This window comes from Nilaparvata lugens, chromosome X (genome assembly GCF_014356525.2).
Source record: "Nilaparvata lugens isolate BPH chromosome X, ASM1435652v1, whole genome shotgun sequence".
Classification (NCBI taxonomy): Eukaryota; Metazoa; Arthropoda; class Insecta; order Hemiptera; family Delphacidae; genus Nilaparvata; species Nilaparvata lugens.
In genome coordinates this window covers 35,383,470-35,402,350 of record NC_052518.1, presented here as the reverse complement: position 1 = coordinate 35,402,350, position 18,881 = coordinate 35,383,470, and the positions used below count along the sequence as shown (strand labels likewise).

The window sequence follows — 18,881 nt, the reverse complement described above, 5'->3', positions numbered from 1 at the left end:
AATTGTAGCGCCAAATCCCTGACTACAGTTCTGCCAATAGCAGGCTTGTTGGCACCAGTGCTGACCGTCCAGCTGTTTGGCTTGTCGAGAAAAAAGGCCCCAGTCATTCTTGTTCAGTCGTTCAGTTTGTCTCGTCTTGTCACCCCATTGTTGTGCAAGATCAAATTTGTATTCTGTCATGTAATTTTGATCGGAAATTTCTTGTAAATAATCGTTTGAGTGTAGTGTGTGTGAATTATGAATATAACAGCGTAAATAGTATTGAATTAATTTGAATCAGATTTGAATTTATAAAGACTCCAGTTTGAGCTTTGTTCAAACCACAGTGTATGACCTCCAAATTGAACACCGAATCAATGCGAAAAGGCAGCCCGGAAGCAAACCTTTCTTTTCCCAGATTTCTTTCCACCCTGAATCTGACCAAAACACCTAATAAAGGCTTCGAAGGGCAAGTAGTCAAGCTTGGATTAAATCTGGTGAGTTTTTGCTCTTTTTTATTGTTCATTAATGCAGAGTTCAACTGTACAAATAACCTGGCTCAAATTGAAGATTAAATTTTGCCCCTTGTTTGTATTTGATTATTTGAATAGTAAATTACAGTCCTCTAGTAGCTCTAGCCTGAGCTTTGTTCAGAACAGATGGTTAGTTATTTAGAATTGAATAAGAGGTCGGATTCTTCGTTTCTTAGGAAGAAAGAGTTTCTTCTTCCTACAATTATTTCCTCAACATGTGTTTAACACTAATTAATCTAGCTCTGGAAAAGAGGTCCTTGTATTTTAAGGAGTGCAGAAAATCCATATAAAAATACTTAATCCATTTTCATTTCCTAAAAAATCTATCAGGTATTGAATGAATACGATATGAGTATCAATGATTGCTAAAATTAGCTTAGTGAAATTTCAAGACCGAATCTTCAAGGATATCCCGAGAGGTTTCAGACTAAACCATGAAGATGACAAATCTTGTGAACTAGAGTTGATGTATCTTTCTAGTCACAACCTGACTTAAATTATTCGAAAGACTGTTACTTGAATACCACAAGTCCAAAATTGCTGTGATTCCAGTTAGTAACTGTTGAAATATTGGAACAATAGCTCCAGATAAAATGTATTGAATATGAATAAGTACCTACACTAAACAATAAATTTTCTATTTTTTGACCGAATTTGACTGTTGATGCATGATTTTGAACCGCCTTGGCGAGCCGAGAAGAATGAAGTGTAGTACGATGAGATCTGAGCATTGCGTCAAAAGTAAATTATAAGTGTTTGAAATTTTGATCCTTGAGGTGTCCTTAAGCGTGCCTCTACTAAGAAATACTGAAATTAAGTGCATCTAACGGGTGATTCTTACCCATGAACTTATGTCATTGTGCGAAATATCAATGTGAGGACATAGTAGATGGTGATGATGGTTGAAGCTGAAAATTAGGTGTTTTCCACAATACAAGGAGCATTGTTGTCAGGTGTACCTGGAAATCTATATGACATAAAGCGCTCTACTTGATCTCAGATTGTATAGCACAAAAATATGCCCAGAGGGATTTTGAAATATACATCTAAATTGTAACAATCGGAAGATATTGTTGATTAAAAACTAAAATTCATCAAAATTGATTTTTTCTTGAAATTTTACTCATTTTTGAAAAATTATAACAAAGTACACATTGGAGATAGAGAGTTCCGAGTGATCTCATTTTTTTCAGAATTATATAATCTGGGAGAGATTTGGCAGAAATAGCTGAAAACTGGAAAATGAGCTGAAAATTTGAGGTTTTAGGGCTATCTTGTATCTAGCACAAGGAAATCTTGCATGAAAAAATTGGTTCTGGACTTCTCTTTTGTACCCAAATAATATATTAAAAAATCAGAACTACAATATAAATTGCAAGCACATCCCCTTTTTTATGTCTTTTTGACACACTTTTATGTCTCCAAGTTGATTAGTTGCACAACGTCCAACTCATCCCCCGCTCGCCGCACCTCCTCTAGTAGTGGAACCATGGAGGAGTTGTCCTCCATTCCAGCACGTTTCTGTTGAAAAATATTTGATTAGTGTCTTAATTGTTTCAGATTATCATCAAATCAGATTCGACAAATCATACTAGAGAACTTGATCAATAGATTCACTACACAATCTCTACATCAGATTATCAACAGATTATTGTCATAATCTCAACTTGACATCATCAGATTGACAAGACATTCTCTACATAAAGTGAGCAATATCAGTTCAAATAATATTTCCTTGCTATCGAATAATTGATGCATGATCAAATACTTTAAACAATAATCCAATTTCTAACTAGTTCAAATAATATTTCATTGGTAACAAATAATTGATGCATGATTGTTCTAATCAGTTCAAATAATATTTCCTTGCTATCAAATAATTGATGCATGATAGAATACTTTAAACAATAATTCAATTTCTAATTGGTTCAAATAATATTTCATTGGTAACAAATAATTGATGCATGAATGTTCTAATCAGTTCAAATAATGTTTCCTTGTTATCGAATAATTGATGCATGATCGAATAGTAGGCATAGTAAGAGACTTTGAAGCCACTTTTTTGCTCCAAAACCCCCTCCCCCCTCTCCCCCCTCGTCCATCCCGCCTCCCCTTCCACCTGCCCGGTGGGTGGGGGGGTGTTCTAAAAATAGATTTCCTCTCTCTCTCTCTCTCTCTCTCTCTCTCTCTCTCTCTCTCTCTCTCTCTCTCTCTCTCTCTCTCTCTCTCTCTCTCTCTCTCTCTCTCTCTCTCTCTCTCTCTCTCTCTCTCTCTCTCTCTCTCTCTCTCTCTCTCTCTCTCTCTCTCTCTCTCCCTCCCTCTCTCCTCTCTCTCTCTCTCCTTCTCCCTCACCCTCTCCTTCTCCCTCTCTCTCTCTTATCTTATCTTATCTAATCTAATCTTATCTTATCTTATCTAATCTAATCTTCCCCTCCCCCAGTGAGGACGAGGGGGATGAAGAAGGAGAGAGTGATCTCTCTCTCTCAGTGAGGGAAAAAATAATTTCCCTGTGAGGGAAAAAATAATTTCCCTTTAAGGGAAAAATTCTCTACTGACAGATTAAAGTGAATCCATTCTCAAATTCTCTACTGTCAAATTAAAGTGAATCCATATTACTACATCTATACTGTCAAATTAAAGTGAATCCATATTTCTACATCTATACTGTCAAATTAAAGTGAATGCATATTTCTACATCTAATGCATAATAATAATAATGGTTTGCTTTCCACCTGACTAGGTGGAATTGAGAATTCAATTGAGAATTCATTGAAACTTGTACAATCAAATTCTCACTCATTTTTGATCTTATTAGCTTGAGCGATTAGAGGCAAGTGGCAAGTGTGTGTCCTTAATGAAAGTACATCGCGTGCTACACAAACTTTCCTTATCAACATGTTGATGGTATTAACTTAATGGATAAGAAAGCGTGCTACTTCGCTTTCCTTATCATGATGGTGATGACAAACACTTAATGGGTAGCGCTCGGCTCAAGGTTTTAGAGAGAGCAGGATACGCCCCTCGCTTCTCTGTCTCTCACAAGTAGCAGACGGAGATTGAGCAACTCACCCGTCTAGCCAGATGCCACATCTGCTCTCTCCTTCTTTTACTCACTCCATCTCTTACTGGCACCCTTCCTTCTAAATTCCTTTTTTGCTATTCTCTATTACGAAAGGCGAGTGAAGCAAGAATACAGACAACGACTAACTAAGTTCCATTTTGATCAAGCGTTCCTATACTGTCAGATTGAAGTGAAACCATATGCTTCTCTCTACGCAGCGATCTTTGCGTTACGAAAGGCTAGAGAAGGAGAATTCAAACAACACCTTTCTAAACTCTCCTTTGATCGAGCGTACTCTACTGCCAGATTAAAGTGAATCCATATTACTACATCTATACTGTCAAATTAAAGTGAATGCATATTTCTACATCTAATGCTTAACAATAATAATGGTTTGCTTTCCACCTGACAGTTAAGAAAACTCAATCAATTTATATTGAATTTTCATGTGCTGTACAAACCGCAGGCATTATTGTTTAAGTGTTTCTCCGAGGATATCTATAGTAAATTCAGAATGAGCTAGCATATCCAAAAATAGGTATAGATATCCTCAGACCCATTTCACTTGGGGGTCATACTCAAGCTCTATTGATGTCTGACATATCTCAACAGAGAGAGGTCAATGATCTAAGTTGTTCTTTTACATTTTTTATCTGCAATGTCATACAAGCATTTCCAAAGTTCGTCGGAATTTGTAACAATAGTTGACAAATCATTTGCACTACAATAATGTAGATGACCGCTGTCTAGAATATCGAGCAATTCGAAAATCTCAGATAAAATTGGAAAGTGTACATTTTCTGTTTTTGTTAACGGTAAATCAACATCTTGGAATCCTGTTGAAAATTTAATATTCTTTGCAATTGAATCAAATTCATTAAATGAAATTGACATCAAGAGGAGAGTTAATTTTTTGAATTTTGCAAAGCTAAAACACTGCATGTCCTTGATTGCTATAAACTATAATTGATAAGGCACGAGGTGCACTTAGCTGTAACAGATGTCTGTGAGGAGGGCGTATCTCGCTTCTAAAAAAAAAAATTAATTGCAGCTCGCGTGCTAACAGCAAAATGAGGTGGGCATATCTCGCTTCTAAAAAAATTAATTGCAGCTCGTGTGCTAACAGCAAAATGAGGTGGGCATAACTTTTTTGATACGTGCTTGCTCAATCAAGTCTAGACTGAAACTAAACCAAAATGCACAAGGAAATATCTGAATGAAAAATTTGTTTTCAACATAGAAAAAGTTTATTTACACATTTCACTACAACAATACATAACTTCATCTTCAATTCTAATTAGCTTATCTATAGACAAATTATGAGGATGATAATAACATAGATAGTCTCTTATGTCATTTAAATCAACCGTGCTTAGAAAAATGTCTTTCAATTGTTTCGCCAAACTATAATTTTCATGAGATGATTTCTTAATAGCAATTTTGCATTCATCATACCAATCAATACAGTTTTTCAACCTCACTTCAGACTCGTTGTCGGCAGCTAACCACTTTGTCTGATCCATGTTGTTGAGCGAATGAAGAAAACTATGTGTAGGCAGGTACTATTATAGAGTAATTAAGCGGCCTTTCTTCATTAATTGACAACAGACAACATGTACGTGCTTTATGCAGTCTCAATGCATGCATGCAATAAACACACTGAATCTCTTTTCCGTTGTAGAAGAATCCATAACGAGCAAAGTTTCTTTTCTGTGAATTCGTGTACATCGGCGCCATTTTCATACTTTGCATTCGATTGTTTTAGCACAAGAAATTATTTGTTTGATACATATTTTTAAACAACAAAGAATTATAATGTTGCGCAGAGAATAAAGCACAGCGAGAATGTGGTCTATTTTTATGAATGTTACACACAGCATAACACCATGAACTAGTGAAAAAGCTGAAATCGGGTTTTGGAAAATCCTCTGGTATACATTGAACGTTAGTATGTAATCTTCTTGAAAACTTTGCTTTCTCAGTTCCTTTTGTGGAAATTTTCTCATAACCTGCAAGGTAATCACGTATTAATGAGTCACTGTATTCTAAATCTCCATCTTCCCATTTTATTTTATGATAGTGACGTTCTAACCATGTTACATCATTATACAATTTTGCACTCAATTCTGTCTTTGCAAATGGTGATTTGAAATGGAATACAATATAATTATTGAACTGATCAATTATGGCAAGTTCTTTCACAATGCTTTGATTACAATCTTGTTTAAACCAGTGAAGATCAACTGTAGCAATTTTTGCACTCGCTTGCTTGTCCACTTCTTTATCATCGGCAGGCTTGTTGAATCCTTCGTCTTTCCCCTCCTCTTCTCATTTCTCCTCCTCCACCTGCAGCGGCTTCGGTGTACTGCACCTTGCTTCATAATAGAAACTATCAGAATCAAGATCACACTGAATACCAATAGAGTGAGTCTGTGGCTTGTCCAAAATATCAGAACACAAAGAATAGGACATGTAGTCTGTTCAAAGGTGAAACTGATAATGAACCAAATTTGTCAGAGTGCACACCTTATATAGCCGGTGCGCAAATTACTGAACTTCTTTCACCATGCTCGTCAGAGGTGTGTACTCCATCACACGATCGCTAATTAAAACGCAATATGTGGAAGTATTTGCAGGTACTGCACTATTAAATTCCATTTCAATACGAACATCTGTCGATGATTTCAAATGACTTGCTTGGTGTGAACAATCTACAACAATCAGCGGTGTTGATTCACAAAACGTTTTAAAGTCAATTTCTGTTCCGAGTTCGCTATTGATTGGATGATTATAATACGAGGGCACGAAATCCAGGAACATGCGGTATAATACCTCCTTTTTACCTAGCAGATTTTCATATGGATAATACTCGCTGTTCAAATATACTTTGACATTGTAAATACCGCAGCTATCGAAATTAGATATTGATTTTTTAATTTTATTCTTACGATCAGTTTGAAATTCAATTTCAATTCAATTCAATTCAATTTATTCATTCTTTGCACATTTTACATAGTTTAAATACACAAAAATACAAAAATAAATAAAGAGTACAAAAGAATGTGTAGCTCGCAAGACTTTCGTCTGTTCGCGAGCATGAGTAAGAGAATATAAAGATTGAGAAACGTAGAAAAGAAAAAATATTTATAAAATAGAATATAATAAATGACTAAGAATAGCCTAATGGTAAAACAAATTTGAAATACAGAGTGAAATGAAGAACAGTTTTTTTTTTAAAATATAAGAGGGAAAACCTGAGAAAGAGAAGAAGCACAGTGAATGCACAAGTCAACTGGTGATGAGAAGAGGTGAGTGGAGAAACGTAAATTTAGAATTTGTTATAAGCTACTGCCTTTGATTACTGAAAACGTCAGGTGATGTTTTGATCCATGATAAGATTTCTTTTCTCTTATAGCAATTTTGATTGTCTGATATGAAGTCTTGTGGTATAATATTTACTAGTTTGTCACATCTATACGGAAATTGCATTCTACATACTGTTAGATTAGTTTCAGGTAAGTCAGATCTCCTGTAAGTTTGGCGCGTGTTATATGGAGTAATTCGGGTATTGAAAAGATTTTTGTTTTTTAATAAATATGAAATTAAATTTTTCAAGTAGAGCTGTTTGATTGTAAGTATGTTAGATTCCTGGAAGAGAATTCTAGTAGGATACAGTCTTGGTTTGCTTAGTGCCACTTTTATTATATGTTTTTGAACATTGAAGATCTTTTTTATATGACATTCAGCAGCACCCCCCCATACCCTAATTCCATATTGCAACACAGATTGTGCGTAAGCAAAGTAGGCCATTCTAGTAATTTGTTGCATTTTCAACTGGCTCATTTTGTAAAGTTTATTTGTTAGATACTTGACCTTGTGACATAGAGCTTGGATCTGGGAATCCCATCTCAGATGACGGTCAACAATTATTCCCAGGTATTTAACGGTTTTAGAGTCCTCTAGTTTAGGACAGTCACAATCATTCAAACCTATTTTATTACATTTGATATTATGAATTTTCAAGTTTATTCGGTTTACAGGTTGAGTAGCAGCATTTGGTGTAAAGGTCATGAATGAAGATTTTTTATGATTCAGAGTCAGGGTATGATAGTCAAGCCAGTTCTTGACCCTGGAAATACCCTTCTCAGCTGATATTTTAGTACTCTCCCAGTTATCACCCGAAAAAACTAAAGTGGTGTCGTCGGCAAATGAGATTGTTTGACCATTTTGCAAGTCGAGATTCAGGAGGTCATTAATGTATAGTATGAATAAAATTGGTGAGAGTACAGTCCCCTGCGGTAAGCCGTAATCTAAAAGATTTTCAGTACTGGATTTATTTTCAATTGATAATATTTGAGAGCGACCTTCAAGGTAGCTTGTAAAAAGTTTCAGGGGCAAACCTCGAATTCCAATTCTATTGAGCTTTTCCAACAGTTTGGTGTGTGGGACAGTATCGAATGCTTTTTTCAAGTCAATAAAAATTGCAATAGATTTTTTATTATTACTAAAATTTTCAGTTAAAATTTTTACTAATAACGAAATAGCGTCTTCTGTGTTTTTTCCTTCTTGAAATCCAAACTGGTTAGGGTGAATCACCTTACTCACAATCATGTATTGTACTAGCCGCTTTTTAATAAGCTTTTCCATGATCTTTGAAAATCCACTTAGCAAGCTTATTGGGCGGTAGTTATTGGGATCGTCAACATCTCCCGATTTATGTAAAGGTATGACTTTAGCCACCTTGAACTCCTCCGGAAAGAAACCTTCTTCAAAGCATTTATTAATTATAATTTTTAAAGGTTTAGCAATATAGTGGGCAATGATTTTTAGACAGCTATTATTTATGTTATTAATTCCTGGTGCTGAGCTGGATTTGAGGTCTTTAATTGTTTTGATAATTTCTTCCTCATTTGTCGGGAAAAGGAAAAAGGAATTTGGGAAACCTATTCGTGAAAAACGGGAATTTTGACCAGTTGGAGGAGGGATGTTTTTATTTTCTTTATTCAGTTCTTCTGCGAGTACTCTCCCGATAGACGAAAAATGTTTATTTAAAATTTCAGGATCAATATCAGTCTTTGAATTTTTCTTTTCTACATCAAGTATTTCATTTATGGTATTCCATGTCTTCCTGGAGTTACCTCTACTTTGCTCCAATTTATTTCTGTAATACCTAATCTTGGTTTCTTTCAGTAATTTGTTTAGGACGTTTCTATAGCGAGTGTAGCATTGTTTCATTTCGTTATTATGTGGTTGCTTCTGTAGTTTTTTGTGCATTTTATTTCTGGTTTGAATAGCTCTTATTAGTCCGGTGGTGATCCAGTTCTTTAGTGGTTTATTTCTGTGTGATGTCTTTATTTTGATAGTTGCATTTTCAATATGGGTTGAAAGTTTTTGTTCAAAAGAGTGTACTAGTGTATGGATGTTATTATTATTTATTACCTCCTCCCAATCTTCATTTTCAAGATTTGAAATTAATTTATTGAAAACAATTTTTTCAGTAATAGTGTTTGCTAAATTAGGCCTATCAGAACCACCGTCTGCGGTTTTAATATGGATACTGGTGCTGTAATGGTCAGTTATATCGGTCTTGAAAATAGCACCTATCAAATCTTCAGCTTTGAAGGAACTATTTTTGAAAAAGATATGATCAATGCACGATTCCGATTGATTTTGGACTCGAGTAGGTTTATTTATATAGGAGACGAAACCGTTTGAAGACAATATGTTGAAATAATCAATAGAAATAGCGGTAGTCTGTTTTAGATTGATATTGATATCACCAATTAGAATTATATTTTTATGTGCGAGCAGTCTTTCTAAAGTACTTTCCAAAGCATTCAAAAAAAGATTTGCTGATAGAGAGGGTGATCTGTATATTGCAATTAAATTGATCTCATTTTTAGTGATAGGATTTTTAATATTAAGTATCAATGAGTCTGATTCCATAATTTCAATGTTTAATTTGTTAAAAGACAGTTCATTACTGATGAAAACACAGATACCATTCTTTCTATTTCTCTTACCTGGCTGATTTATTGACGAGTAACCATTCAAAACATAGTTGAAAGGCTCGTCTTCGCTCATCCACGTCTCAGACAATACTATAATATTAAATTTTAAGGAACAGTTTTCAATTGTGTAGGCGAATTCATCGAAATTCTTGTTTAGGCTTCGTATGTTCATGTGAAGAGCACTCATTGAACTCCTCTCCACATCATTAACAAAATTAATTGGTAGGGGTGGAAGAATATTATCTAACTCAATTGTATTGTAGCATTCCTGTGCAGCTTCATTGTCAAAATTATCAATTATTACCATGAAAGGTTATTAAAAAGATTAAAAAGGAAAGAGAAAAAATAGACAAGAGAAAGTAGAAAAGATATAAGCTACTAATTTCTTTGAAAAACTATGTGATAAAAGAAAAATTAACGTTAAATGAAAATTTGTTAGTTTTTAATTTTAAAAGTTACTTAAATTAGGTATAGAGAAGAAGTGGTATAGGCACATTCAAGCCATGCCTCAAACGAAATTTTATCAGGTAAACTTAATCATCTTTCTGTACGGCATTTCTATATTTTGTTAATTATATTAGAATTATTCTTATTTGGGAAAAAATCTACATTATCAAATTAAAATAGGTACCATCAGTCAGTTAAGTTGGATTCTTCTTTCGAAAAATTAAGGAGTCAAGTACAGGTGGCCATAAGAGCGTTTAGATCATTATCTGTATTTATAGTAAACACCTTTCCTTATCCACCTTTCGGACCTTTAGATTTCCAGCCCAGTCAACCCAAACATACTTGAACCCCAGGTCCTTCTGAATTTTTTTAGCTTGAGCTAGTAACCTTTTCCGCTCTAGAGTTAATGACAAATTAATATAAATTGGTTGATCGTCACCTTGATTGCCAAAGACTCGAGAGGACAGCTTCCTCAACTGTTTCTTGCCTGCGAGCACCTGGTGAACGACGTCGCGACGCACAAACTTGGCGACGATGGCGGGCGTCGGCTGTGCTGCACTCTTCTTTAGGCGGTGACATACGTCAATCGCCTCGGCTCCCACAGTCACGCCAACCGCCTTACATGTCGCTATCACCAAATCTGCCACATTCTTGTTATCAGCAACCGGCACACCTCGAATCTCCAGCGTATTCTTCCGGCCATACTGCTCGAGTGCATCCAACTTATTGGTCAAAAGTTCGACATTCTTTTTCAGCTCTATATTATCCATTTTTAAAGATGAGATAATTTCCTCCTGTGCCTTAATGATTTCACTCTGTGTTGTAAGAATAACGGCGTTCGAACTGAGCTGCTGCTTACACGCATCAAGCGATTTCTCTAGCTTGGCTTGACCACTAAGAATCTCGTTTTTTAAGTCCAATATCAATTTTTTAAAAGCGTCTTTTGTTATTGTTGACGTGTCAGTGTTATTTGAAATGCATTTATAACGTATTTTGGACTATCAAAACTCGATGTGGTGCGAACTGCCCAAGAATGGTTAAGTGAATTTTGCAAATTTGGTAATTCACAAATTTCCCAATGTCGGAAACCTGATTTCAGTGGAGTGTCAGCATCGAGCAGTTTCAAAAATTTCAGTCTTACATGATCTTCTAAAGTTATGTAGGGCATTCTCCATTGCAGTTATGTAATTTTCACACTAACATTTGTTCCACTTGCCAACTCAACACAATTTAGATCTGTCGGCGACCTCAATAAGACGAGTTCCTGTTTCAAATTTAAAATTATTCTTTGAAAATCTTCAAAAAACGGGAGGATTAATTTGAGCGGTACACAGAAAGTGAATTTATTATCCGTTAGCTCATATCCTGCTCTGTCAAAACCAGCCAAGTGATATGTGTTTTTATCGAACGTATTCTTCACTAGAATAGCTTTAATTGTGGATGTTAATCCAATCAATCTTGATTTAGAAATTTGCTGACCTGCTAATTCATATCGTATTTCATCAAAAAGGTTGCCGATTACGTTACTGCTTAATTTATAGTCTGCTGCAACTGGTGCATCGGCTGGGTCTGTTCCCGGTTTTGTACAGTTAACTGTTCCCTCAATAAATATGAATGATTTGCAAGGTAAAGAATAGACATCTAAAGAATTTATGCCAATACGCGCCTCGTCAGAGTTTTTTATCTCCTGTCCCGAATAAACTGTATGAGTATGAAATTGGAATTTAGTAATATCATTATAAAACTGAAGGTCTGTCTCCACATCCAGAATTTCACTAATTGCTGCGCTGTACATGACGCCAATCAACTATGAAACCCAACTTTTCTAATATTCTTGCACTTTTACCCAACAAAGCACGTTTGTTTTTAGGTGTTGACGCTCTCACGTTCGTCTCTCTAATGACATCACGTGTACACGTCTTATTTGAACGTGGATTGAAAACAAGATAACCCATTACTTTTCACGTATGTGTAACCTAATTGTAATTGTTTCTCCACGGAAATCAATAAACGATCCATTCTGGTCCGTTACCTTTACATTAATAGTTTGAATTCGATGCGTATTCAAAGGTACATAAATAATTGGAGAGGGTACTTCATTTATTAAATAGCCGCTAGGAACCTTTGGTAAAAATTTGTAGATTATATGTTTTTGGTTTCCATCAGAGTAACTACCACATGCTAAATTACACTCAACTACAATACTAACAATGCTTGTTATGTTAACCAAATGCTGAGAATAATGCCATTTATTTGGCTGCAAAACAACATTATCAAAACCAAGTATCTTAGCAATCGAATCAGAATATGTTAAATCAATAGGCTTATCAGAATGAATTTCAATCTTCATAGTATTTACGTTTACATGTATAATAAGTTTATTCTTCTTCTCATCAATATTCAATTTATTCTTTAGAGATTTTATAATATCTTCAAGTTCATATGCACCCATATCCAACTCGATTAATCTATCACCATATTAGAAGCTGGAATTTGTTCCTTAGTTAATGTTTGCAATACTATTGTAACTACAAAAATTAATCAATCCAATTTCCCATTCACGATTTTTATCCAATTCTATTATTTCTTGTAAATGTTCATAGAGGTTACCTGTGTTAGATCTTAATTTAATAACAACCATCTTGTGTGTGTGTGTGCGTTCAGCACAAACACTTAATTACAACTGATTTGCAAGAAACAATAATGTGAGATGACCACAAAAATCACTATTTAATGGTTGCATGTGCTCTACATTATAAAATATATTTACTCCATTTTCTTTTTCCCAATATTTGTCCAATTCGTATGGCGGTTGTAAATTTCCAATTGGATCAAAATACCAAACATTAGAGCCAACTTCCTTATATGCTACCCAATGTGTCCTATCCTCGCTTTCCCTTGCTAAATTCACAATGGCATTCTCGTTTTTTAGAATTTTTTTGGGTAATGCATCTAGCATATATACCTCTTAGCTGAATCTGTAATAATTTCGACCAATCAATCAAATCATAATTACTCAATTCTCCTTCAATATTCATGTCTTTTACTTCTTCCTACTCTTCTTTGTCTTCTTCCTACTCTTCTTTGTTGTTGTTCTTCGTTTCTTAACTTGGGGGAATAAACTCACTCCATATGATGATGGTGGTGGGGGTGGAATTAAAATTCTGCCCCCACTAATACTAGGAAAAGGCTTCAAGAAATACCCTTTCCCTGCAATATGCTTTTCTAACTGAGCTATAGCTTTGCGCCTAATATCATTACTATAACTTTTCCCCTCATTCTTCTTCTTCTTCTTCTTTCTCAAAGAACCACCAAAGTAATTTTTAGCTTTCATCACGTTTGTAACTAGGTAGCTGAGTCCTCTCTCTGCAAGAGGAGTTTTCGGATTTTTAAAAATCTCCCACGCTGCATTCGCTAGTGCTCTGTCAGCTTTCGATCGATTTGCATTATCACTATTTTGTGAATGTGCTATATCGTGTGCCTTACAAGCCTGGTCTAGTTTGTTAATTCCCGGGTCACCTCTTGCTAATCGCTTTTCAAGTTTGGTGCCAGGGCCACAATACTGGTAGCCAGGGGCTATTGGGATCTCCACAGGTGTAATATCGATCAATTTATTTAAAATAGTTGAAGTAATACCTGTAGTAGCACCCGCCGCCCCCTTAAGTACTCTGGCAGCAGAGCTTAAGATACCTCTGCCTCGTTTCCTTGGAGTTTGCTCTCTCCTACATACCATTTTTCATTACCTTTCAACTCAATGGTTGAACATTAACTAAAGTTAATTAATCATTACACTAACTTAATCTAAAAGAAAATTGAATTTTCTATTAATTTAGAAATGAATTCACCTTTCAAATCGAATTCACCTTTTCAGATTTGCTATTTGAAAAGAATTTTCTTTCATTAAAAGAATTATTCTTTTCAAATAGCGAATCTGAAAAGCCAAACACAATTTGAAAGGAGGAAGCAGATACAGATATGAGCGTGTGCCAAAACAGATGTGAGGGAGCAAAGCCCGACCTTTGACTGAAGTCGGCCTTGACTGCTGTGCCTGATGTGTCTGACGCTCGCCCTTGTGCGTGCGTACAACAAGCTATAAAAAGACATTCATTTCACAGCACTCCTCATAATAAAAGTGCATAGTGGTGACTGAACGTCTGGTTGTGTACGTGTTTTACTACTACTTCTAGTGAACTGTGTATAACAGGTGAGAATTGAGAACAATTTTTATAGAATAACAAAAAAACTATTTATTGAACACTACTGACACATACATATTAAGCATGTTAATGCTAGATGGTCAGTGACATAAAAAATGCTAAATGCTAATTTAGCATTTAACAATTTTTATGTCAGTCATAAAAGCATTAACATGCTTTACAAACAGAGATAAGGTTTTGCACTTTAATTTAAAATTTTCAATGTCTTTTGTGCACAAAATCCGGCTAAATCTTTCTGGAAGATAAACATCTGTTATACGTAGTCCAGGTACCCAGATTTTGAGCACAATTCGCCGCCCGTGCTGGTTGGACGCCTCTCTCACGTCACATATCGGATATGGCAACCCCTCTTCCAATTCGCGGAAAGGCATCCATGGCTTCTCGGTGCGGCTATTCAATAATCTCAGGAAGTCCTCGTCCTCTGTCTCCACTTCCTCCTCCTCCCTCAAGAGAGGCACGATCGAGCTGTCCTCTTCTGGCACACATTCTGTTGAAAAAATATTTCATTAGACTCTTATTTGTTTCAGATTTTTCATCATCAAATCATACGAGAGAGAGAGAGAACTTGCTCAACAGATTCACTACTCAAAACTGAAAGTAAGTAATAACTCGGAAATTCTCCGATTACTTGAACTCAATTCAAATTGCTAGAAAATTGACTCGAAAAATATTTCAGTTCATTACATGCACATTTTTATCAACAATAATTTTGTTTCACACGAAATATTATAAACAGTTTATGCATGTGATCAGATTTTTCATAATTCAAATAACAATGTATTATTCGAATCAATATTTCAGTTCATTACATGCACATTTTTATCAACAATATTTTTGTTTCACATGAAATATTATAAACAGTTTATGCATGTGATCGGATTTTTCATAATTCAAATAACAATGTATTATTCGAATCAATATTTCAGATCATTACATGCACATTTTTATCAACAATAATTTTGTTTCACACGAAATATTATAAACAGTTTATGCATGTGATCGGATTCTTCATAATTCAAATAACAATGTATTATTCGAATCAATATTTCAGTTCATTACATGGACATTTTTATCAACAATAATTTTGTTTCACACGAAATATTATAAACAGTTTATGCATGTGATTGGATTTTTCGTAATTCAAATAACAATGTATTATTTGAATCAGTAATTTGATATAGTAAGTAATAATAATGATATATAAGTAATAACTAGGAAATTCTCCAATTACTTGAACTCAATTCAAATTTCTAGATAATTGAATTGTTTCAGTATAATCTTTCATGCAACATATTCGAATTTGTTATCGAAATTACTAAAACATGTTTATTTTGAATTTTTATCCAAATTTCAATGCAACCATCATGAAAATTTATCTGTGTTTGGATTGTTTTGATAGCACAATTAGAAGTGAAGCTCAGTCTTGACTTCGCTCACAGTATAAGAATCAGTAATGACTTGGAATGTGCACAAAAGATTTTATCCATTGGAAATTAGTTTTAAAAAAACTAATTCACATTTTATAAAGATTTTGTGCACATTACATGTTAATACAAAAATAATATTTCTTTAAGCTAACCTTTGATTGAGTGAGCACGGCCTCGTCCTCGAAAACTAGCCTCCTCTTCACCGGCTGCTTGCTGGGTTGAGTTGACAGCACCGCTCGTCGCGGCGCCCAGGTAGCCGGTGTAGATTGTGGCAGAGGACTGTCCGGAATCATGATCTCCTCACCCCTCTCTCGTTGAACGAAGATTCCCTTTCTCTTCAGGGGTGAGGCGGAGGAGGAGGCAGCGGAGACAGCGGAGGCGGCAGCCGTGGCAGCGGAGGTGGCAGCCGAGCTGCGAGCTTTCTGCTGCTGCTGCCAGTAGTTGAGCTGCTGCTCTGTTGGTGGGCTGTCTGGTATGATGAAGCTTGAAGATGATGATGAATCCATTGTGTAGATGATGATTAGGGAGAAGTTCATGTAGGGTATATAAGTTCACTTAACTCTTCTCTAATGTAAATGGTGATTTTCCTCTGAGGCAACTGATTTTATACCAAGTCGTTTCTCTGTCTGTTGCAGGCTTGTATGAGTGAGAGAGAGCATACGAGGGGGCGTGTGCAATTGGAGTGTGCTGTACTCAACTCCCCAAAGGTTTACCAGCAGCACAACGCTGACATTTGATTGTAAGTAAGTATAATCCGTTACATTCTGATATTTTTGAAATAACACTTACTTATTGATTCCTAATATTTGGTTGCAGTTATTAAGTATTTCATTGTTTTTCACAGCATTTTCTCACCTCACAACTCGGTTTCCGGTCTCATAAGCAGTTGTGCTCTCTTGAGGGAAACATACCTGCATCGAGAGAAGCATAGCCGAGGAGCTAGCTAAGCTGAGACGATACCTGAGCTGAGACAACCACAGTCGAGGAGCTACCTGAGCTGAGAGAAGCATAGACAAGGAGATAGCTAAGTTGAGAGGATACCTGAGCTGAGACAAGCACAGTCGAGGAGCTACCTGAGCTGAGAGAAGCATAGCCGAGGAGATAGCTGTCATTTCGTCAAATCAACACATGTAAGTTCATTTTTACTTTAATTTTATCCTTTGAGGACAATTTTTTTGTCCTCGGAGGACAGTTTTTGTCCTCGGAGCACAGTTTTTGTCCTCGGAGCACAGTTTTTGTCCTCGGAGCACAGTTTTTGTCCTCGGAGCACAGTTTTTGTCCTCAGAGGATAAAAAAACCTTCTACAATATACTGCATGCATGCGATTTTACCTCATCTTCACGATACGCTATATCTGGAACATCCAACCCCCGCTCTTCTTTCACACACTCTTCATATAAACAAAACGGTAAATGTATTACTTTTTCAAATGGATTTTCCATAATATATTTGCAATAGACACATTGCAGAAAGAATGGATTTTTATGTAAGAAATAACCATTTCTCGCAAAATACTCTGCTTTATTGGATAATGATTTACAAAAGTCACAATATAGATGATGCTTTTCAAAATACTCTCCTTGAACGGATGGATCTTCTACACAATTAAAAGTTAAATATCTTTCTTCATATTCTCGTAGAATATTATTATCGAAATTCTCCTCTTCAATTGTTATATTATCTTTCCTTCTACAGTTTGGACTGTACCTTGAATGTTCTATTGCTGGTATGTCACTTTCTTCCCATTTTCCCAAACAAATTGAACAAAATACACATCGCACAATGTCTGGTGCAGATGAGAATATAAATCCCTCTTTCGCCATGTTTTCCGCGGTCAAATGCGGAGAAGATTTCGACCATCTTTTATCAAAAGATAATAATCTTAATCTCTCATACAACATTATGTGATCTTGAGATATCATTTTCACACACAGCCTTCTTCTACCAATGCCAATTCACAACTAAACATGCTGTTGTACTCTATCTCATCCTGATCGTTATTCTTTTGTTTTTCAGAATCATGCCGAGGGAACGCAGACTACGTGGCGTGAATTCCGCAGCAGTCTGCCATCGCATCACCCTCGATGACAAGCCTGAGGATATCGACATCACCAACGTGCTTGAGAGGTCGAAACGTCGAGTTTTTGACATAATTAGGGAACATGCGGCACGGTATGATGGGAATGTGAAGTGGTTCATAGTATTAAATGTTTTATTGTATAAATTAGTGGTATTGGATGACAAGCAGGTTGGTGAGACTGTCTCGACTCTCATAAATCTACATAGTTACTCCAACATAGGGCTAAGTGTCCTTGAGAACTATGATGACTTTAATGAGCATTTTTTCTTGGCTGTGAAAAAAATCCTCTCATCTTTCAAAAATTTTGTAAGACATGGGAGTGGATGGGTGCTAAAGAAAATTGAATCACTGGATGTGAACGTGATTAAATTTAATCCTATATACACATCCAGTTTCATTCAAACACCCCAGTTTTTGAAAAACAAAAATTGTATTATAAATGTCAAAAATCTCTCTGATGAAAAATGCTTTTTTTTGTCAGTGCTCGCGTATTTCCATCAGAAGCCAAGGAACTCGCGCTTGACTGTAAAGTATTTGAGCAAGTTTGCTCACACACTTGATACGCGAGGAGTAAATTTCATGGTGACGACACGCGATATTAAGAAATTTGAAATGCTAAATCCGGATATTGCAATTCACGTGATTGCGTACGAGAACAAAAAGTTTTTCCCCTTCTGTACAAGCATTTTCCGCATGCGTAAACACCAAATCAATCTTTTAATGCTGAAAGGCGATGCAGGAAAAACTCATTTCTGTTTAGTTAATACCGCGAACGGAAAAAACGGATTATCCCGTCTTCTCTCCCACCTTTTAAAACGCAACGGTCAAGTACACATTTGCAATTTCTGTTTCCATAGATTTACATCAAACAAAACTAAGAATACCGACGGTGAAGCAAATTTGTTGAAACATGTGGAACTTTGTTCCAAAGTGAATCTCAGTGTGTTTCATATCCTAAACGCGGAGAGACAATTAAATTCAAGAAACTAGGCGCCACATTGAAGAAAAAGTATACCATTTACGTGGATTTAGAAACTTACGTTGTGAAGCTTGATGATGATGAATCCGATTCTGATGAAATTACTCGTAGTTACACAAAGAAAATGGCGCGGCATATTCCTTGCGG

At 35.7% G+C, this 18,881-nt stretch overlaps 2 protein-coding genes across 2 annotated transcripts in view; both read right to left on the bottom strand.

Annotated features, from left to right (window-relative positions):
• Positions 1 to 1,809: 1,809 nt before the first annotated feature.
• LOC120354557 overlaps positions 1,810 to 18,881 on the bottom strand; it is a 30,717-nt gene continuing 13,645 nt past the window's right edge. The window contains exon 2 of the mRNA XM_039441901.1: positions 1,810 to 2,033. Within this exon, the coding sequence (XP_039297835.1) occupies positions 1,926 to 2,033 (108 nt within the window). The 3' untranslated portion in view covers positions 1,810 to 1,925. The remainder of the gene's footprint in view (positions 2,034 to 18,881) is intronic.
• Positions 14,308 to 16,825, bottom strand: LOC120354989. Its single transcript, XM_039443213.1, has 3 exons — positions 16,749 to 16,825; positions 15,828 to 16,667; positions 14,308 to 14,735 (listed from the first exon to the last, which is right to left on the bottom strand). The coding sequence occupies exons 2-3, from the start codon at positions 16,209 to 16,211 to the stop codon at positions 14,694 to 14,696; spliced, it is 426 nt and encodes a 141-aa protein (XP_039299147.1). The 5' UTR covers positions 16,212 to 16,667; positions 16,749 to 16,825; the 3' UTR covers positions 14,308 to 14,693.

Bases quoted from the DNA above. Each gene is read 5' to 3' on its own strand.
- LOC120354989 (XM_039443213.1), bottom strand. From the start codon at position 16,211: ATGAACTTCTCCCTAATCATCATCTACACAATGGATTCATCATCATCT. The intron at 14,736-15,827 runs GTTAGCTTAAAG...TTTTTTCAACAG, and splicing joins CCGTGCTCACTCAATCAAAG to AATGTGTGCCAGAAGAGGAC.